Source organism: Achroia grisella, unplaced genomic scaffold, assembly GCF_030625045.1.
Source record: "Achroia grisella isolate CSIRO2021 unplaced genomic scaffold, CSIRO_AGI_Agris_v1 utg903, whole genome shotgun sequence".
Lineage (NCBI taxonomy): Eukaryota > Metazoa > Arthropoda > Insecta > Lepidoptera > Pyralidae > Achroia > Achroia grisella.
Window position 1 is genome coordinate 3,025,933 of NW_026713061.1, and position 23,953 is coordinate 3,049,885.

The 23,953-nt window shown below is 31.5% G+C and overlaps 2 protein-coding genes across 3 annotated transcripts; one reads left to right on the forward strand and one right to left on the reverse strand.

Annotated features, from left to right (window-relative positions):
• The first annotated feature begins 1,495 nt into the window (after positions 1–1,495).
• Positions 1,496–3,669, forward strand: LOC131853664 (protein tilB). Its single transcript, XM_059204644.1, has one exon. The coding sequence runs from the start codon at positions 1,888–1,890 to the stop codon at positions 3,181–3,183; it is 1,296 nt and encodes a 431-aa protein (XP_059060627.1). The 5' UTR covers positions 1,496–1,887; the 3' UTR covers positions 3,184–3,669.
• An 11-nt stretch (positions 3,670–3,680) lies between these two features.
• On the reverse strand, positions 3,681–22,894 carry LOC131853656 (annulin). Of its 2 annotated transcripts, none has more exons than XM_059204634.1 (12): positions 22,383–22,894; positions 16,049–16,273; positions 14,743–15,021; positions 14,153–14,304; positions 13,454–13,685; positions 12,966–13,126; positions 10,982–11,167; positions 9,572–9,682; positions 8,649–8,828; positions 7,481–7,681; positions 5,998–6,240; positions 3,681–4,989 (listed from the first exon to the last, which is right to left on the reverse strand). In XM_059204634.1, the coding sequence occupies exons 1-12, from the start codon at positions 22,504–22,506 to the stop codon at positions 4,798–4,800; spliced, it is 2,286 nt and encodes a 761-aa protein (XP_059060617.1). In that variant the 5' UTR covers positions 22,507–22,894; the 3' UTR covers positions 3,681–4,797. The 2 variants fall into 2 exon arrangements, with proteins under 2 accessions (XP_059060617.1, XP_059060618.1); XM_059204635.1 differs by lacking the exon at positions 22,383–22,894 and adding an exon at positions 16,846–17,064.
• Between the last annotated feature and the right edge of the window lie 1,059 nt (positions 22,895–23,953).

A 23,953-nucleotide genomic window follows, 5' to 3' on the forward strand; every position in this document is an offset into this window, starting at 1 on the left:
TATTTTGACGTGGACCGACACTTGCGTGACAACAGCTTTGCAAGTTACGATACGGAGCATCCGAGCGAAAACTCAGCACCTGCAGACAAATTGTTAATTGGAGGAGCAAAATTACTGCTCTATTAAATGCAACTTTGTAAACTTATTATTCGAAGACAATTACAGTATCAAACCAATAATTAGGTATTATTTTCAAAATACTATAATCGTAACATTGTATCCGAGTTCATACTATTATGAAGGTCATGTCATACTAGTGTACACTAAATTATATCTTATCTATCATTACCTATATTTTCGCTATGTTATTTTTATACGCAGATGTATTTTTCTGTAATTTGGTAATTTACATGACTATTATCAGTACACTATTGTACAACGAATAGTTTAAGTATTAAACTATTATATTCTGATTCAAAATAAACCAAAACACTTCAAAGAACATAAAAATATCTCAGGTGAAACAAGCGTAGACCAAAAGCGCATACGTGGAAGCAAAAATATGGTCATTAATAAAAACCTATACTATTGGCACAAGACAAACAGCCATCTACTTTAAGTGTGTAGTTTGGTTACTTACAGGAGCCTAAAGATTTGCATGTATCAATTCTCTCTAACTCTAATTGTTCTTTAATGATTAGCAACTCAGTAATAGAGATATTGACATTATAATTAATACATTCTACGGAACCTTAAATCATACGAATCAAATATTTACATCATGAATAATTATATTATAAACTGTATTATTTAGCAGTGATACTCCACTAGATTTTCAATAAACCCCTAAACCGCTCACGACACGCGGGTATTTGTTTAAACAACAACATGTTAAATTGGCTGCTTTCAATAAGTGGGCACGTCGTGTACGTCAGGTCCGGGTGGGAGCTCCGCGGGGCGTCTTGCTGCGTGGCCCCCTAAACACACACAGACCGCGGGGCGCCTCGCCCTGCCCGCACCCTACCACTAATAACACACTCTTTCCCTCTGTCATGCCTTATTTCATCCGAGCGTCTCTTGTTTTTTCACCGTCTTCATTTTTTCGTCCTGTGAACCGACCTCAAACATTAACAATAAAACGAACCTTTGATGATAGTAATCCTTCATCCTCATTGTCTTTTGGCAGTTTCGTGGAATAAAATATGTTGTGTTCTCGCGACTTGATATCTGAACGTCATATTATAAATGGCGTCGTTTAAAATATTTTAATACCCTCTACATCACGGCGATATTAATTTAGTACGCTTGAGTGGAGCGGTGTCGCTGCCACCGGCGGAATGTTAAATGACGGATTACCAACCTGCAGATGGAAAGATAACTCACAGATCACACTGATTTTATAACTACTCTCTACAGAAGGCACTCACTACCTAATTAATGTCATATGTTATACTTCACTCCATTTTTCATTATTATAATTAGGTATATCCCAAATAGTGCGAATTCATAAAGGATGTCAAGACTTAGTAATTACACTAACACATAAAAGGCCGCGATGGCTTTAATTTGAATCTACCTGATACTAGTTTCTTTTACTCTCCTTTTACAATATCCTAAAATTAATTAGATAGATAGTAGTGTAAGAATTAGTTTGAATATCAATAAATCATTATTGTGGCATTAAAGCAATTTATTAGCTCATAATAACAACCAATGATATACCAGTATCTACTTCTAGTTTTTAATTCTATCAATTCATCTTGTTGATTATAGTTATCAACAATTACTACAATTGCTAGGCAACTGTTGTCATGACGAACATAACAACTTTCATAGAGTTGACTAAAACGTAATGATCATATAAGAATATAACGTGTATTTAGAAAATATTGCATTATTACGTGATAATACCAATAATAATTAAGTGAACAGGACATAACTACTGCAATGGTACGAATAACTGTCGAAATGGTTCGAAAGAAAGCTGAACACCACGATGGGCTCCTTGCGCCACTAGAAGAAATAGCACTGCACCAAGAAAATATCGAGAAAATTGAATTCATACAGGATTGGTGTCCAAAACTTAAAATACTCTTAATGCAAAGTAATCTCATTGCAAAAATAGAAAATCTTAATAAACTAAAGCACCTAACTTATCTTAATTTAGCATTAAATAACATTGAGATTATAGAAAATTTGGAAAGGTGTGAATCTTTACAAAAACTCGATCTGACTTTGAACTTTATAGGTGACATACTTAGTGTGAAAAATCTTATAAATAATTACAATTTAAACAATTTATATCTCGTTGGAAATCCATGCACAGACTATGATAACTATCGAGATTTTGTTATTGGAACTTTGCCGCAACTCGAAAGTTTGGATGGCAAGGATATTGAACGATCTGATCGAATAAAAGCTTTACAAAATCTTAAAATAATCGTATCTGATATACTGTTTGAACAAAATAACTACAAACATCAACGCATGAAACAGAAGTCAAGATTAGAAAAAGATATTCAATCAAAATGGGAGAACCAATATAAGGACATGGATCCAGATGACCGGAATAAAAAATTTTGGTCTGAAAAATGTGAACATGCTCCTGAAGTTCGGTATGAGATAGAAAAAATGCGACAGTTGAAGATAAATAGTTACAACACTGAAAAGAAGATGGAAGAAAAAAGGGAATACAAATTATTGGCACCAGACGGTAGACCCTTTAATATTAATCAAGCAAAAATATCTTTCATGTTCAACGATTCTGATCCTGCTAAATACGTATTAGATTTAGCTGTATATAAGCATTTAGATACTAGTTTGGTCGATATCGACATCCAACCCAATTATGTGCGTGTTGTTATCAAGGGTAAAGTATTTCAGCTCCATCTACCGGAGGATGTTGACACTACTAACTCCACAGCGCAACGATCACAAACCACTGGACATCTGCTTGTTACAATGCCGAAAGCAAATGCCATCTTCAAAAAACCTTTGCTAGAGAACGGCGCTGATAGTAAATCTCAATGGTACACGGAGCATAAACCAGAGAATTCTAATCTTCAAACAGGTCAAACAAAAAGAGAATATCTGGAAATAGGGCCAGCTGATAACGTTTTAGATTTTACTAAAATGACTCAAAATTCATATAAACCAGAATACATTGATCCCCGATTCAAATTACAAACAAAACAGCCTTCTCCTGATTTTGTTGATGATCCATCAGTTCCAGATCTTATTTAAAACCTATAATTTAAAATATAAATATTAAACTATATATTTTTTAAATAAAAGTAAAAGTTCATTACGTATTTTTAATAAATATCTACCTACTTAATTATATTTAACAACATTATGTTATTGTCGTGTTCTCAATTTTTTTTAAACTTAAATGTAAGATACCTATAAACAAAAACGCTGTACAATAATCCTTCAAAATTGGCCACTTTAAAAAATCATAATACAGGAATATAGAACATAATAGTTAGATATATTAAAATAATAGCTATATTTGTCCAATGTAACTCAGTGGGACTAGTGGTGTAGACCGTATTAAAAAAATAATCCAATATTAATAAATACTCAATGGGATAGAGCCTTCTTATTTACTATCTCTACATTTCATATGTTTAACAGAAGTAATATATTTATTTGATGTTAACATGAACAATTACAAACTTAACACGAGTATCTGTAGTTATAACTAATATAATGCATAATAATGTGAAAATATTTAATTTATATAATAATTTAATTTATGCAGATGCTTAGATTGTAAAACAGTTTAAAAATTATTTAATCATTAATGTAATTATACCGCCATCTATTGTCTACTGCGAATAATATATGACACTTCTACAAGCTAAAAGGAAAACTAGTTAGTACGTACATGTATGCTTATAGTAAGGGACTAGATGGCTCTGTACAATGGCAGTACTGTTATTTATAAACTGTTCAAAGCCTGTTTACTTGAGTGTTTAGTATACATACAAGCCTCTTAATCATTATAGATATTAAAAGATATTTCTAAGCTGCTTTAGAATTTTAAAATTATTCACATACATCTGCCTATCTTGTAATCTCTTTGTTTCTTTAATTCTGTCTCATTTAAATACTAGACGCTAGATAACAATAGCTAATTGTAAACATTTGAATAAATTGTAAACTGTATGGTATAATTGACACGTTTTATATACTAACGTCTTATTTATTAATCATCTAGCTGTTGATTGACATTGTAGAAAACACGAACCTATGTCATTTTTTTATTAACATAATTAAATGTGCTAAATATTAATACAACAATCAAGTATATGAGGATGATTTAACTATAAGTTAACATAACATGTAAAAGTATGTAATTTTTACATAACAGATAAAAGTTCATCAAAGTAGTATTCATGAACTAACTGAATTCAATCACGCCGTCATATTTTCAGATAATCGATATAAAAATAATATATCACTTTAGACTCTGTAATTTTAGTCATCTAATATCATAGGTTTTATGACCAGTTTCCAACAGAACTCTACGAAACACCATAATAATAAAAATATTTTGTATAATAATTTAATTACATCACATTACAAAGTGAGATCTGTAGTTCTGTTCATGTGTACATAAACGGGTTACTTTTCATCATGTGGGCCATCAGCTTGTTTGCCTTTTTTTGTTACATAAAAAATAGTTTATTGTCAATATTTACACTAACAGGTTTAACTGTGTTAGGCCTGCTCCCTACAATTTCGGATTCAAATATACGTAGCGCGTATGGGCGTGTAAAGTGTTGCGTTCACTATAACACAGATCAATATCAAGGTCTGCCCACTCTATCTAGGATAATAGTCGTAATGTAATTAAACTGGATGACCATTTGTAACATCATTGCTATATCCATTAGTTTCTTGTGGCATCGCTACAAGGAATGACAGGAAGCCATCGACATCATGCAATTCCTTGGAATCGAATTTGGCGGAGATCTGGTGGCGTCCGGCCCACGGTGGAGTCAACTTGAACTGCACTGTTGCAACATCCCCTGGTGCTACACTCTGGAATAGCAGATACATGTGATTTAGCAGAAATAAATGCTAAGCATTTGATCGGTAATTACATAAATTGAGTCAAATAAGTTTAGATATCTTTTTAGTCATAGTACTTATATTAAATTAATATATAATATAATCTTTTCAATGTGTACCAAGTTTATATATTATATATATCTTATACATAAAATTCACGTGTCAAAATGTTAATTACCATACGACTTTGAAACGGCTTAACCGATTTTTATGAAATTTTATACACATATTCAGTAGGTCTGAAAATCGGCTACTATCAATTTTTCATACCCCTAAATGATAAGAGTTGTCCATCCCTGACAATTTTTTTTTATTTTTTATTATGTATGTAATTAAAAATACATTTTTATTTTTTATTATGTGTGTAATTAAAAATACATTTAACCCCAATATTTCATCCTTTTACCATGAAAATCTATTTTTTAAAACCGATTTTTGTTTAATGGCAAAATAACTTTTACGGGGTCAGCTAGTAGAAATATGTATGTATCAGATTTCGTTTAAATCCGTCTAATAAAATAACCATGCTTGAGTAACAAACATTGTACCTAATTGGAAAGGCAAATAAGCTAGATGTGTAACCGTCGCCTATATAGGTAATATACTAATTATTTGATGAATTAATAATGAAAATACCACGGATAAGAGTATCATGCAATTGAATGATGAAAATACCACGCATGATCTAGTCCCAAGCTAAGTGCTTATGTTATGGGTACAATAGATAACTGATAGAACTGCTTAAACACATTTTTTTAATACATATATATCTAATACTGTACATACATTAAAAATACCTAGACAAGAAATACAAATATTTATACACAAATGTTTACACTGTGCGAGGAATCGAAACCGCGACTATCAGAATTAAGGCAGTACGATACACAGCTAGACAACTGAGGCCGCTAAATACGAATAGGAATTGCCATGAGTTGCGATTATAGTTAGTAGTAGTTATTTATGTATTATACTTACTTCGGTCAACGGAATCTTAAGTTGCTGATCCAAGCCTGGACCCTGTATGTAGAACTTGCCGCTCTTCAGCGGAATTGGCAGAGGGTTCTCAAGTTTAGCGGTCACAGTGAACTCTTGTCTGGAAACCGGTTTTCCTTCAAACACGATCTTGATGTCTGGATTTCGTACCCGGAAATCATCTTGTGCAAAGTAGTCGTACTTCGCTTCCACTATTGTTGCGATGCATGCGATGTTAAACGACGCCTGTAGGATAGAGTCATTGCATTGCATTCGGAATCTTACAGCCTTAGGTATATGGTTGATATTTCATAAGTTAAAGATCTATCTGGGTTGCGAGATACTGCTCGCGCATTCCCGATGCTATTTTGAGTTCCTAATGGATAAACTTATAAACTTATTATAAAACATATGAAGTGGCAATAGAAAGGTCTATTTTGATATATTTTCACTTCAGCATCACCTAAATTTGACTTAGCAACAAGAGCCTTATTTAATTAAAAAAAAGACATCCTTATAAAACACCACCAGCGCGAATCCGAAACGGAAATCTATTAAACTTTTATACACATTATTACCTAAAATTAATAAATTTATTGTATTTTTGTTAGCTAATCCCAACTATCAACTATTAAGATAAAACCAAATTGCTATTGAGTTACATTGTGCAGCTAATTGTGAATCTAAGTGAATGTACGTCGGATACTGCACTAGTAAATATTTCATCAAACCAAAATAACAATGCACACATTCCTATATCAATGACAGAAATTAGTAATACAATGTGGTCAGTAACTACCCAGATGTGTCAGATAAAACTCTACTTGGATTAGTTCCAATTTGTTCACGGATAATATTGTATTGTACAATAAAATACCACAAGGATTATGTCATAAGGAGTCAATAATGTGTTAATTATATTTATTTCCTACCAGTTTTTGCTCGTGACTTTTTAAGACATAAAATATCCTATGACCGGCTCTATGATAAAATCTATCTTTATGTTAAAAATCATTTCATGAATGAATGAAAACCACGTTGTTTCTCTAAAATCATTACTACTATGAGCTATCCTCTATGTCTTAGAGGTAACAATAGGCTTGCCGTCTATTGTTACCTCTAAGACATAGAGGTTAGGTTTAGTTTAGTAATGAAAAGGGAACACACATATCAACGAACAATTTTCGTATTTATAATTTTAGTAATTAGTATAAATTGTATAACTATAGTTGCGTATCATCTGATAGCTCAATGGCTTGAGAGTGGTAATTGTCTTCTATCGACAGGAACAAAAATCGTGAATATCACGTCGACATTTGACGTTGAAACTGGGTATGGAGGTGTCATGGCTCCATGTTTGGTAAATTCACTGCAGGCCCTTTAAACTAAACTACAAAGCAAATTACTTATAGCAGTAGAAATAGTTGAAAGAGTAAAGGATTTCGTACAATGTCTGTGTCGTTAAATAATAAATAAATAATTATACCTGATCGACTAATTTTTTATAATAGTCATCGAAAGTGACTAGCATTTTTATTTGTTCTTTCGCCTCCGGAGCGAGGGTGGTATCAAACTCATACCGTTTCACCCCGTCGCCGGTCAAGCCCTTATATGTTACTGTGTCCACTCGGAGTACACCCTTCACTTGGTGCTGGTTCTCAGACGACCGGTTCCTTACGTGTAGAACCTGCAATTAAAGTTTTGACAAAATTTAATATATGAATAAAATAATATACGCCTATGTTTGTTTCATAACTTATTTAATACTTATTGACGAGTTAAAATCGTTATAAAATCTAGATCGTCTTGGAATAATTATCCTCAAATGACTTAATATCATTAATAAATATTAGGATACAAGTAATCAGTGCAGTTACTGCATCGATTCCATTCTTTTTTTTTAACTAATATATTTTTAAGTATGTCTATAATAGCAAATTATAAGGTGACCTCACATCTAACCTTGCTATACAGTGAGCTAACCTTATCTTGATGTCTAAAATCATTATGATGTCACTAAATCAGCACTCGGTAGTTTTAATGTAATACTCGTGGAGCTGGATCTTTTGTTTCTGCACTCATATAGCAAACTAACTAAAACCCGCTAGGTGAACTCCCCTAGGTGGTCCTCATGATACAATATATATTTTGACATTAAATTTCATTAAGATTCGTTTAGACGTTTAGTCGTAAAAATGTAATACACAGACAGACTGACATACGCACTATCGTATATATTTATTTATTTGTTGGATATAATATACCGTAATAGCTTATGGCATCACCAATGATACAGACATAAATCTGCAGGCATTCATTACAATCATTAATAACTGTAAGTAATTATGACTACAGGACTTTTGAAGAAAGACTTTATTACTCCTTTAGAAATATACGGATGTAAAAACAGACATTCTATCGAAATATATGATCATTAGAGTTCCACTTAAGATAATAATGTTTGTTTGGCAGTGATACAAGATCATTTCAATAGTTTATTAAGAATGGATCATTTTACATGCATATAATTTTTTTGAAAAAATAATAATTACATACATATATAATACAATTTTTTTAAACTCAGCTATTGTTCAGAAATTGTTATGTGACCAAATAATACCATAGCCTAATAATTTCATACAAAAATTACTTACGACATTAAAGTCCTGTCCAATCTTAATATCGTCCCTTAGTTCAAAGTCAAAAACGACGTCGTTGAAGGCATCGTTAAGGTAGTACCGAGCGAACAGATGCTCGGACCTACGTAATGCCTTTTCCATAGTGGCACGCTCCTCCCGCGTCCTCTCTGGATATTTATACAGATTCGTTATATCCTGGAAATATAAAGTAAGTGATAAGTCATTTGATCCTATTTTTTAAATGTATTTAGCGAGTGATTTTTTCTAGTTTTAATTAATAAATTAATATAGGAGAGGAGCCATACTAAATTATAAATTTTGATACTGAGCCCAAAACTAGATCAACTAAATTAATAGGTTAATCTTACAAAGAAAGCGTCAGAAAAATATTGTATTGCAAAAATATGTAACTGAAAATCTAGACTGTCTGAAATTAGAACAAAAAAATATTGATGTTTTTCTAACTTCATAGAATACTAGCTACTCGCCCCGGCTTCGCACGGGTGTACATGTATTATATATATAAACCTTCCTCTAGAATCACTCTGTGTGTTACAAAAATTCGCTTCACAATCCGTTGCGTAGAATTAAAAGTTAAATATTTAAGCATACATAGGAACGGACAGACAGCGACAGCAATTTTGTTTTATACTATGTAACATTGTAGTTATAATTACTTTTAGAAAAGGATGGATGAATGGAGAAATGGACTTTTAGAATTTAAATTCTAAAATTAATATATTATATTGCTTATGCAGACGAAAAGCATGAGCTACATTATTGTACTAAAATTATTCTAATGTCATGTATGAATCCTTTCTATTGTAACAATATATATAAATATATTATAATTGTCACGAATCAATAAACCTTTAAGAAACCTGATCCTTGTGTATTTTAAGACAATAAAAAAAATTGCAAATGTAATGTTCCTTTACCTCCCTCTCCGTATTTCCTATTGCTTTCGTTGATATATATTGTCCTATTGAAACTGTGTCACGTTTCAGTAACTTCAGTGGCTGTATTTCCCCAGAGTATTTCCATAATACCTGAAAGAAAATAACATCTCTCTCTATTTATAACTAGAAAAAAAAATTGCAACTCATGTTATATTTTTGTTCAGTTATTATTTATTCTTTGAGAGCCGCGTTTCTTTTAATACATTATATTCTAATTCATAAACAGATGTAGATGTTCGTCGGTGGCTAAAAGTCTATTGGATACTTATCTATTGTAAAATTTATTTAAATAAGCCTGCGACTCTTTTACACATCTGTAGTGAATCTCTCATGTATTCCTATTCCTAAAGACTAATACTACATCATCGTATCATATACTGATCGCTTCATAGCAGAATGTAGCACAAAAAGCATTATAATGCTTAACGGAAATTAATGCCATTATTAAATAATTGGTAGGGTAAATACATTGAAATGTTTTTTTATAACAGTATCACAACGTTCGTAGTGCATCCTCGCCGTGAAAACACGTCGTATTTCACAACTTAGTCCGAATAACAATCATATTTAATAAGTCAGACAATAGCTGTCTTTACACGACACGTTTTTTAACGCGCGATCAGGACGCGTGTGATATAGCGCGAAATAGCCAGCGCACGCAAATGTGACTGAATTTTGAAACATATATATATATATTTATACGTTACCTCGATATCGATAAAACTTTAAATAATTGATACAAGGATATGGACTACGGATAAGACTTAAATTTTGAACACGAATGAAAACATAATAAATAAACATACATAAGAATTGGTCTTTGGCCTCATCACTTGTTCAAATATGAAGAAGTTTAAAAGTAGACTAGGCTGTACGGTCTAAGGATCTTTGCCTGTTCCATCACTGAAAAGGAGATGGACGAATATGGGAAAAAAAAAATTTTTTTTTTGGATTTTTTATGTTCACTCTTCTGTACGTGATTCTAATACGAGTAGTATATCATTCATTGTATTACTTATGTCATTTCACTTTCTTTTAAAATTGAATTTATATTCTACAAACATTATTTTCTAATACAGATATATTTTGTTCATTAGTCATATATCAGCTCTTTTATAATGATTATTAATAATTACAAAAAAGCGCAAAACCTCGCACGTATGAAGAACGTGGAAATGCGTGAAATAGAATCGCGCGCGGTCCTTCTCGTTCTCTTTGTCTAGATTTTGCATGCAATCTTTTCTGCGTGAAAATACGATAGTCAAAGAGCGTACGTGTAAAGGCAGCTATTAATGTCAATAAGTTTATAAATGAGTCATATTAATTACAAAATTCTATTAAAATTAATATTGATACTTATTATAACAAAATTAATTTAACTTGACCTACCTTATCTGCATTGACCTCCGCGAATACGTAGAGAGCATCGTATGCCCTCTGTACTTCCCCGTTTCGTACCGCCTGCAGCGATGCTGGTCCACATCGGTACAAATCCTCGGAAGTCTCCTGAGGAGTTGCATCTATGGCTTGCCATCCGCTATACTCGGACCCAAGGTCGGGACGGTCCATCCATACCTTAAAGAACAAAATAAACAGAATTAAATCAATGATGCCCTACAAAACAATATGGGTAGGTATTTACTTTATGAATAGATTGAATCATGGACAACACTAAATATTAAGGAAAATATAGTAATTTATATTCTTATACACACAATGAAATATTTTATACTGCGGACTTAATGCCTGAATGACATTCTCTGATGGCATTCTCTACTTGGTAGACGTAGCGGGGAACAAGGAACATAAAGCGCTTCATTTTACTAATTTATATTATCTGTGATAATATATAATAAATTAATTAATGTCACTAAATGTACTTACTTACACTAAAATATACGTAAGTACTTATTTTACTGACTATACTTTATACTACATATAATCATATATTAATATAATATATAAATAATAAAAGTTTAGAGTTCTTTATTGATAAAAAACTGTCAATTCCATGGTAGGTTTTTTGGTTCCTTTAAGAAAAATGTAAAAATGTAACATATTATTTTCATTAATAACAATTTATTAAATTTGATGGTCTCTCTATACATAAAAATGGCATGTATATGATTATAATAAATACTTACCAGATTTAAGTATAATAAATAATTTTATTTATACAGTTTATCGTTAAAAAAGTTCATAATATCATCGATATATTAATTGTGCCCACTGTCAGAATTTATTTTATAACTATCTACATAACAAAGATTAAATTTATTTACATAACTTATCTGAACTCCTACTATATAATTAATAATATTGTATTTCAATGGACGATTCTAGTGAACTGTCTTGTTCTGGAATAGGGGCTCTCAAGCTACTGCCTTACTTTCTACCACCTACTACCCTACTTCCAAATTCCTGTTCCTCAACTACTTTTATTCCTACCCTTCCCAGCATGAAGTACTTGTAATAACACCTTCCAATTCTATTTATCCAATTCAAAGACAAAGTCAAATTCCCAAAATCATTCTTATTACACGAACAAGTAGGTATATACGAGTATCTAAGAAAACTAAATATCAGAATATGAATCAGTGCAAAATTAGAAATAATAATAAGTAAATTTAGTGTTTCGTCTGATGTCAGTCAGTCAATAAAATTATTTCACTCAATGTTTACCAATTACATAATACTACTCAAACACAATATTACCTACCTACCTACAACATTGAAGACTAAAAGTGTATGTCTAAATTTAAACTAGTAACTTCTAACATAACATTTCTTGTAACTATTATTAGTGAATTGATTACCCTGTGGGTTGCTTTTATTGACTTGCGAGTGGAATTTATAACTACGGTGTGTGGAAATACCAGTATTGGCAGATTGCTTTTTAAGTCATGAGGTTTGAAATATGACAATGTAATTGCAGAGTACGAAGACATAGGACAAAGACATGACACTTACTTATAATGGGTAATGGTCATAGATTAGGTCTACAGTAAGAACTTATGGATTTTCAACCCTGAGCTCCTTTCTAATCTAATTACAGCATCCAATTTTGCTTGATCCCTAATATACCCATTTCCTTTATCCACTTCCCAGTTCCTGACCCTTATGTTTTTTTATCTCTACTCTTCTAACATACCTTAAATGATAGTTTAATCGCTAACAAATGCATTTGCAAATAGACTTGACGTCAGGACTGGTCTTAAACATGAGAGCAGTAATGCACAGTAATATAAAACATGACCCCAAAGCAATGAAAGCAGGGCAGAAAGATAATCCAGATGGAGCACTTACTTAACATTACCAAAATACATAAATAAGAAACGAGGTTCCCGTTGCTGTAAACTAGATAAATCTTTACCTCATTCCAGACGTGATAATTCCAAACAGAATCCCTTGTGAAATCTTCCAAGGTATTTCCATCTTCATCCATGATAATGTCTATGGTTAAGCTGCCTTGGCTATCATGTGCTACGTCATAACCGCTTACCGGCCTGCATGGAATACCCAGGGCTCTACAAACTAATGAAAAAAATATCATTACCCTTTAAGTTTTTATTGTAATTGTATTTTTTTTTTCTTTGGAATACTTTTTTTCGGACTACTCTAATGCTTTTACAGCTTCACCAGATGAATAAAATTTATATGTGTTACTATGTGTTATTCTGATGTATAAGATATATGTCTAAGCTGTGTTAGTGTAAAGTTTCATCAAAATCCGTTTAGTAATTTTGCGTGAAGGACTAACAAACACCCATCCATATTCAAAAACTTGCGCTTATATTATTAGTAAGATTATCTGATTAATATTTTTTCATATATATTTATATTTACTTATTGTTAACTTACCAGTGGTCAGAACACCAGCGTAAACCCAACACTGTGCATATTTTACAGGTTTTTTCTTCTCGTAATATTTTTGCAGTATCGTAAGTGAACCCACCCATTTCAGTGGGCTTGTACCCCCACCAAAGTCATCACTCCAGTTTCCGAATAGAACCCCATTATCGTCTTGTACATTTATGGCTGCCGATAGAGCACGAACTATTTTAATGGGATCACTTCTAGAACGACCTTTTACCTGGTATAACATAGAAATCATTATTATTGATAATATTCAATTGGTTTTCATAAATAATATATCACACTATGTAAAAGTAAGACCAAAAGAAACTATTAATGGGATGCACTACGAATAACAAAATACAATATTTTATACAAAAATAGTTTTTTACATTGTTGTTAGTTTTGTTAAAACGAAGATACCTAGTAAAGTCACAATAATAAGAGTTTAATCTCATATTATCCATATTTATGAGCTGCGGAAATTTTACTTTTCAACGTAGATAATATCTTTAATACATTTAAAATTTGTTTTAGCAGATTATGACATTCGCTATCGCAGTAAATATTTTCACACAAATGTATACGTGAAAGAAAAATAATATTTGTTTTGTTTAAATAGTCTATCGATAATGGTCGTTTTCTGTTTCAGTAAATTTCATTATACGCATATTGACCTTCTCGTTGATCTGTTTGAAAACTTACTTTTCCAATATCCCTGACTAGATACAAGGCACAATCCAGGATGTCCCTCTCATATTGTGCATAGTTCCACGGCGTAGGTTTGATACGGTTATATACACCTCTATACATTAGCCCACCATCTTCCTGTACATACTCTTCACGATGACTGTGGCCTAAAACAAAAGATTTTTTATTGTTAACTGCAATAATAAACTTGACCGCGACATAAAAACATCCATAACATCCTTTTGATCTCGTGACGAATCATTATAAGACATTTACGGCCTCGGTGGTCTAGCGGTTTGGCACACCGCCTTAGTTTCGATGGTCGCGGGTTTGATTCTTTGCACGAAACAAATATTTGTATTCATGAGTATGATTGTTTGTATTGGTCTGGGTGTTTTCTATGTTGAATATTTTAATGTACAAAAAAAATCCTTACTACAAGCTTTGCCTGGTTGGGACTAGGTGGCGCTGTGTATTTAGATATTTATCAAAAACTATTTATTTTTGTATTTGTAACTATCCTATAATCGATCACTTTCTATAAAGAACCTGTCAATTTAGTTTATTTACCACTACCAATTGTTCAAAAATTAATATATTATTACCTGGCATGTATACGCTGTCATTCAAACACCATGGATTGAAGAGTATGTATATGGGTTGTGGATGAGTGTAACTCAGTGATCCCCCACCACTGATTTTTGTATCGATATCGATACGCCAAGCAGCGACGATGCAATCAGCTGCCGCAGTCACCGCTACCATCAGGTGAGAATCCATTTGCCCTTCGTACACCACATTCCACCCTCCGACAGTTTCCGATCCTTTTTCCAATAAAGGTACCGCAGCTGATGAGTCATCGGATGGCCCTCGCTTTACCACATCTGTTATAAAAAAGTTACATGAATTCTTTATTCATGTTGGTTAGTAACAAACACTTGTAAATACAGAGCAATTAATACTACGTTTTATAAGAATAGACACCGTCCTTTTGAGAATTAAATTCATATAAAAACTTTTACCTAGAAAGTTTGTATAAAAATTGTGTCGATTTTATGAGGTGGGCTTTTGGGGTGGGTTTGCATATGCGGATAAAATATTAAAAATTAATCAATGCAATCAATCCATGCCGAATAATGAACTGTCGCACAGATTCCTACAAAAAAAAATATTTTTTTATTATTAATTATTTTAATTATAGGCATAATTAGTTTCTGGTTCTGTAACCAGAAACTAATTTGTCAGCGGAACAGAATTAATATGGAATTAATTTCACATTCCGTTTTTTATTTTCCCGCGCAAACCAAAATCGCCACAGATTATTAAACATTCGAGCCGCGCGGCTATGTTAAGTACCGGTATGCGGTACAATAAACGTTTCTATTAATCGCGTTGTTATCACCAATATATGGGTATCGTAGTTTTTCACTCACATATTCCACGATTGTAATTATATTAGTCTTTGTTTGTATTCCGTATAAACTATAATATATTCTATCTATCTATCTATATTAAATTTATTGTGCTCACCCAGTTCTAGTTTGTTATAATTTGATAATATAATATAAAATATAAATTTATATAACAAACTAGAACTGGGTGAGCACCATAAATTTTTAATGCCCTCAGTATTACAGGTATCTAAAGACTACCCTAAGAACTCTCTTAAAAAATTATATATAATTGTTTATTATTTATAATATGGTCTATTTATATGCCGAACCAAATCCTTTTAGCGTAAGTAGCTAAAATATATGCAATATCTAAAAATCTTCATAAACTTCCGCATTTGTAATACCTAAGTACTTAGGAAGCGTATAGTATATCGTAACTATTTTGAGTCATACCGAATAATAAATACATATTTGTGTCGGCTTCATATGTGTGTTTTAATAAATAATTACTACATACCTGAAACGTAGAATATAAAGGAAACAGCGTCTTTGTTAGCATCATATGGTCTGTTTAGTAACAGATCCAATTTGAACGCTTGGCCTCGTCGAATAACTAGACATCTGTCGACATTTCTTGTCATCAGGTTGAATTTACTTGTATGATGATCTTCCCCATTGGTTTCTATGCAGAAATCGATTCCTTGAACAGCGAGCACGCCTTGCTTCGTTCCATAGTCGACATCTGAATAAACAAAATAGTTTATTATTATTAATTGTCTAGCTAATTATAAAACAATAAATTTTATAGACACTGTTTGTCCCACGCATATTAGGTCACCTGTAACTAGTTAGAAATAACGTAGGTACCTAATACTCTGCTGTATTAATCGTATTTTTATAACGTCTTATTTATATACACATAATTGGTCGTAACCATTTCAGTATATATCATTAATATTGGAATAGTATTAGTCATCGTTCGAACCGAAATGAAAATGATGAGAGTATTTGGATGCGCGCCAAAACGTCAATCTTCAAAAATAACAGTGGTTTCAATTAAACTAAAAGTTCTAACATCTAATAATGATGCTCACAATTTATCTATCTCAATTTATAAATAGATATGTTATATATTTTATTAATATCTACTTTAATCTATACACTATTACATTTTAAACTTAGTTAGAGTATAAATTACACGTCCACTTAAATAGCACCTAATTTATGTATTTTTTGAGACGAACACTTAGACAATGGTGCATTAGATATACATCACAGTAATCATTTAAATTAATTGTCTGTATAATTAATTACCTGGCTGAAATGGTACTATGACAAATTTCTGTCGCCTCCCGAAAAAATGTCTCCACAAACTTTTAACGTATTCCATATCTATTGAATGTACGGAGCACTAACATTAAATAATCTCACTAGATCACTTTACATTATCTCAGTAATATTTAATAATAAATCGATCTTCGAATTAATATTCTAATGTTGTAAAATTGTTTCAAACGTTTCAATAAGCGTGTGGTAGTTTTTGCATACCGCCGAGAACTGTGGATACCAGCCATGGTCAACTGACTGCACCACCACCAACACAAAGGTGATGTCATACAATCAACGAGATCCGAAAAGCTTCTCCAGTTACTAGGAAATGGATATATCATTGACAGAACCAAGGTTACTCTACATTAGTCATATCAGTCAATGAGCTGAAGCATACCCAAAGATGTTAATCATTGACAAAATAACATTATGTCATAAATTATTATATCTTATACATCACGACTGTGTTTATTTCTAAGAACATTAATAGAGTTACTGTCACAAATGGTTTGTATACGAATAGATCACACTATAATATTAAATATTTGTTGGATTTACGATGACAATGATGGAAAAACTTGCATCCAATATCACTGCTGATGTGTCTAAGAAGACAGACATCATTTGATTTTAATGACTGCCAATGAAAGAAAATATCGTTGATGATAAATATCGTGATTATTATAATTGCAATTATCGGTTATTACATCAATTCGGTGTAACAAATATTCCATTACAATAATTGTTACACCGAAATGAATGAGAATGATTATAATTTACATACATCAGAGTAACGAAAGCGTTAATTTAGTTTTTTTTTTATGTCATTCATCCTCTCATCTTAATTAGCTATTAATGCTACACTCTAGAGACGGTTTCTCCTTACAAAAGAAGGTTATAGAATACTACTATTGCACTAGAATGCTACAATAAATACATTGTTCCTTTAGCCATCTCTTACAAGATTCTAGAGATAAAAAACAAAAGAAACAAAAGATTGTATTCTCGATTAGGTGCAAATATAATAGCTTTTTATTTCTAACTGTTTTATGTCAGACAAGAAGATCACTCTATCAGTCAATTATAACCCTAATCTTTTCTGTCAATGACTATAAGTTCTCAGATAATACGTGAAAAAATGAATATTTTTCAATTCTAAATAGCTATTAACTTCCGATAACTTCCTTTAATATTCCTAACTTATATGCCTCATAATAATGTCAAAAAGTATCAATATATTAATAGTACTCAAATCGTGAGAGTAAAATAATGATACCGAACGAAAGTACATAGGTACTATCCACTACTATGAACAAAAACATTCACTTCTTAATAGGTAGACATGTACATATACATATTTAATAACGGTAATGCAATTTAGACTGTATTATATTTTATTTACATTTAGTAAATGTCTTTATTTTAAAGATACTTATTTGATTAAATTCAATTTTATCAGTTATAAATCTTTTCATTTAATAATGCCGTCCTGACCTCAGCATGTTAATTGGTGGGTCAATTGATCGTCATCATTGTAAAAGCGAGAACATAAAGATAGAATATTCAATCTACCGCAGATAATATGTGCTAATATTATCTACAACAAGTAGTACTATTTGTACTTATTGTTAGGTATTATGCTGACCAATAAAAACTCAAAAGAGTACTAATAATTTTAACTAACATGTTTTCTTTAAAATATCTCTTGTTCTGGGATCATTCTATATATATATAGAAAAAACACATGTTATTTCTTTTGGTTAGATATTAAATCTTATATGTCAGTTTCATAATTTACGTGGTTATTAGCACTGTATTCATCGAATTTGGTATTAATGACATGTGTGGGAGCGAAACTGGCTATACCGGGATATATAATGTTACCTTGAAATAATAAGCATTTAATAGATATTTCCCACACAGTCCCACAGTCGTCATCCGCGTAGGTTTCATGCTCATAAATGGTTATCTTCGCAAGCATCATTATCTTATGCATTCACATTGCGAATTGATCTACAAGTCTGATGAACAAGTAATTATCTTTTTACTGTTTATAACAATAAAATTAATAAATATAGATTTATCATTCTTCCTATATAATTATTTTTATTATCAAAACTACGAATAATGAAAGATGGAATTTTTCAATCTGTTCTCAACAGTGTATGCGATGACCTTCGATATACAAGTCTTATTACAATTCTTTTCCTAACTAATACCTTTAAATTTTAATTGATTCTGTCCAGGTGTAGCTCAGCCCTTTCAATGTAGATTTCCATCTTAATAAACCTATTTAATAATTTCCTCAGTTCTTTGGTACTTTCCCAATTTATATATAAGTTTTATTTAAATATTATTATACCAATAGTACACCAATAAATCGCTATGAAGTCAGTCTGCAAATATTTGTTAAAGTACGAGTATGTTTGTAATTACACCCTTAGTATTATGTTTGAAACAGTTATATAAATAATGAATTAAATTAAAAAGAAAATTCGCAATAAACATATTATATACAACTTTGTAATAATGATTAAACGTAAGTACCGTTTTTTTTTGTTGCATAGAAACTAAATAGAACTTTGTTTTGCTTTAGTTGACGTGTGACGTGTGTACGGACGCGCCACACTTACGAGTCGATCTCGTTTACCTTGGCCAGTAAGTTTAGATACTACACCCAGGTTTCTTCCATTTATATCTACATTTATTTAATTCAAGCCTAAGATTCTTTAATGTTCCATATTGTGATATCATGTATTATATTTTTGTAATAACATAATATTATTTTACTAAATTCCATGTAGATGTATTAAAAAATATTTTAGAGCTCAAAGATTCCGTGAATATTTAAACATATATATCTATATTCTTATATTCAAAATGTTAAATTCATTCATTTATTACTTTCCGATATATACTTATCAACATATTATTATCAACTACTATATCTACTAATACTGTTTCTACCAATACTATTGAATCGTCTCAATTTTAAATATTATCTACTTAAAAAGGTATTACTTTCACTTTTTTTATTATTAAATGGAATAATCAGCACTAGTATTTTTTAACATACCCACAATTCTGCAATATCGAATCTGGAAAGCAGGTTGTCAAATCTAATAAATATGTGTTACCATTAAATGAAAGGAAGGAAGGACATATAGCCCTATCTATTCTTTGATATTCTTTCCTGGACTTCCTTTGGATATTCTTTCATCTAAAGTAAGTAATCTTAACATATGCATACTTAAAAATTTATTCCTACGTCAGTTTGTGATGTGAATAAGCGATTGCTCGACACTATACAATGTAGGTAGGAACTAGGTATGTATCTATTATAATATGCACATATACACCGTGTCGATTGACCGCTAATGCGTAATCAACATTGTATAAGTTTCTAGAAAAAGTAGACTTTGTCCGTGATAGCGTGATAGATAATTGAAGATATATGATTCCATCAGTGTGCCTATAAATACATATAAATATCAGAAAAATGCTTTTTGAATGACATGTTAACAAAACAACGATTGAAAAAAAACAGTTTATGAATATACAACTCCCGTATTTTGAAGGCTCTATTGACTGTAATTTCTACTATAATTTCACTGCCTCATTACTGAATGACGTCCTTCTACCTCTATACATTGCAATTCCTGAGTACTAAGATATCATACTTTGGTATCCTGCAATTTTAATACTCAAACCGGAACACAGCTTCCAAAACAAACTACTTGGCGGCACAACTACATAACAGTAGAATGTCAGGGTCATAACAACCACGAATATTCTGTCAAAGTATAGGACTAAAAAGAGAGAGAGGACAACTACAGCAAATCTAAAAAATAGACATATACCTGTAAAAAGATACATATATCACTTTAAGTCTGCTGAGCCACTAGCGAATATGGCAGTAACAAAGTCTACGAGTTACTAAGAATTTGCCGAGTTATATACAAAGTGTAAACTAGTTTACAAACAGTAGCGTTGGAGGACGAAGGTCTCACACGACAGATCACTCACATTTACATACCTCTGATGCCAATTGATAATATAAACATCTCAAAATGTAAATTCGAGTCTCGGTTGTGCCAATTTGTATTCTTTTTACATTTACTATTCATAAAAAAATTTCCATACCATACGAAAAGATTTTTTCGTCGTAGCCAAGTAGATATAATAGTTCAAATTAGACCTACACTCTTACAAACAATGTAGTTACACAAAAGAAACAATTCAAGGATAAGCAATAAAACGAACAGTGGGTGATGAACATGTCCATAACTAATTTTACACTTGTTTGCATTTTAATTGCTTTATTTATCCCGATCACGAGATACTATATTAGGCACCTATTTCTTGACGGAAGCTTGGAATTCGATATGCGTCTTACTAATATTATAAATGCGGAAGTTTGTGAGACTGGATGGATGGCCCTCGCTTTACCACATCCGTTATAAAAAAGTTACATGAACTCTTTCACTCAAAAACTACTAAATAGATTTTAACGAAACTTTACAATAATATAGCAATAAATCAGAATAATACAAGCTATAAATTTCACGTGGGTGAATCTGCGGGCACAGCTAGTTTATGTATATATCTAAGGTAGCATATTACCTAGAGTAGCTTCAAATACAATCACCTCAAGGTCTCCTATATATTAATTAAAGAATTAGGTGTTTTATTAAAAAATAAAACACCTCATATTAAATATCATTAACATGACGAAATAGACTTAGTATTATTGTTGGATCGACTTCTAAAGAAGTATTAACGACAAGATCTGTGCTTCCTCTCTACGTCTCTGACCCATTTCTAAAGAACTTTTGATTTATGTCAATATTACGGACGTAACAAAGAATAAATTAACTGTTTTTATGGTGACTCGTTTGTGTAACTTCTTTGAAGAAAATAATTAAACTAAAATTTTATTTCTTTTATTTTTAGGATGCCTAAACACAATGGTAAATTCTTACGTTGCGACTTTATCTGTCTATTGAGAAATTAAACTAAGAATATCTTACAATGATTCTTAGTACAAATAATATAATTATTACAAAAAATATATACTAAATATAGAAATATAACAAAAATATAACAATTATTTACATTCAATTAGTAAGCGACTATCAAACATGTATATTCTTTATTTTTCTATTTGAAATATCAAGAACCCGATACAAGTTGTACCTTCATTATGTAGAATGATAATGAGGTCTAAGTTATTGATATTACCTTGGTAACCTTAGGGGAATAATGCAATAAATGGAATAAACAGAAAACTGAATTCTCCTCCCACTTGCCAGTCTTCAAAACTTGGCTGACGCTGAAATAATGCGCTCATTTCCATATAAATATTTTAAATAGTAAATTCTGATATTCCAACTCCTTCCTATTTCTATATACTGTAAGTACAATATCTACGAATAGGTATTTTAAGAATCTCAAATTACGTCACCCCTATACCGGTCGAAATATCAAACTTATTTACATATGTCTAATAGACCTTGACCTACCGTCAGAGGTGTTCAATTGTCGCGGACGAGGCAGATCGTTGAGGTCGTACGAATTAGATCTTCCACACTTGCAACAGATGCATCTCGAAAACCAGTTTGTGAACTTGCTCTTTACGGCTCCCATTGCACCAATGTAGAATTATAACCCCGTAACACATATATCCAGCGGTTATTCCAAATGATTAGTGATCACTACACGAATTTTCACATTCTAATAAATATACACTGCATTATTATATGTTCCAATATATTATAATACGCGATTAGATCATATCGGATACCGAATTCCAATACAGAAGTTTGAACAGTTTGTTACTATATAAACAAAGCAAACAATCAGCTGTTTTATTATTAATTTGTCTACATTTAGTTATAACTTAGTATATTCCTTAATTTCTGACTAAAATAATACATTGTACTACGATGATAATTGTGTAAGTTTATTCTTTTTATTTTTTTTTACGAACTACGAGTCTCTACTTCAACCGCCGCGTGCGCACTTTTACGCGTGATCGATTTGTCTGCTTCGAAACCTCAGCTCCCCAGTCGCTGACTGCGTACTGGCGACCTGTTATCTTGAGGTTACAAAACTCGGGGGCATTCTGAAACCTGATGACACGAATCAAATCATGGCGCATGAGTTAGTCACGTAAAGTTACTCACATACTACTGACATTCATGACTCGTCCCTTGGATACAGTAATACTCAATGGAGAGTTTGAACTTTGACGTATGGCGTATTATTTGAACCAATTCGTTCAATTGTTAAAATGTAATTTAAAATTACAATAACACTCGACATTAAAATAACACTCATATACATTCATTTTAATTAATTTACGAGGTAAAACTTAGTTTAATGCCGAATTTAGTTTACCTTCTCTACCTAAAGTCTGTCCGTCATATTATATCTTGTAAACTGCCAGATCTTTTCCAGATTTTTTGCATTATTTTATTTATTGATACAACTCGCACAATTTTTATACCACCTCTAACTTGTGTGTCGCTGGATTAGGTTTAGCTTGCTTAAAGATACCTACATGATAAAATTACCCCAAGTTCCTTAAGCTTAAAAATTAAATCTTTGCTTAAAAATTATTCTTTTTCAATTGCCAGAGTTCACGTCAATCACGTTAAACTATAACTTTGTCACAATTTAATTCAGATAGTTTATTAATATTTAAAAAATAAACTTTTTAAACTACTTGTAAGGCTCTACAAGTAATTGAATACACTTTTCGTAAAAGAACCAACTTACATTACCTACTGAAAAAGTTCAACGAATTCGGATGAAGCTCGTTTATTATACCAACAAACATGTTCTCATAAATTTTTTTAATTATGTTTTGACTCACCGAAATATTTTGGTTTTCTTTTAGGCTCATAAGAATCATCTTTGCAGCCCAGACAAGATATGCATTCCCTCAATAGGCTAACCATTTTACCCACTGCACTTATCACTTTACCTAACTACTAAGTAATTAGTATTAATTTATTAAATCACTATATTTTAGATATATTAAAAGTACGTATATAAAATATAGATTAAGTATAAATTAAATTAATTACTG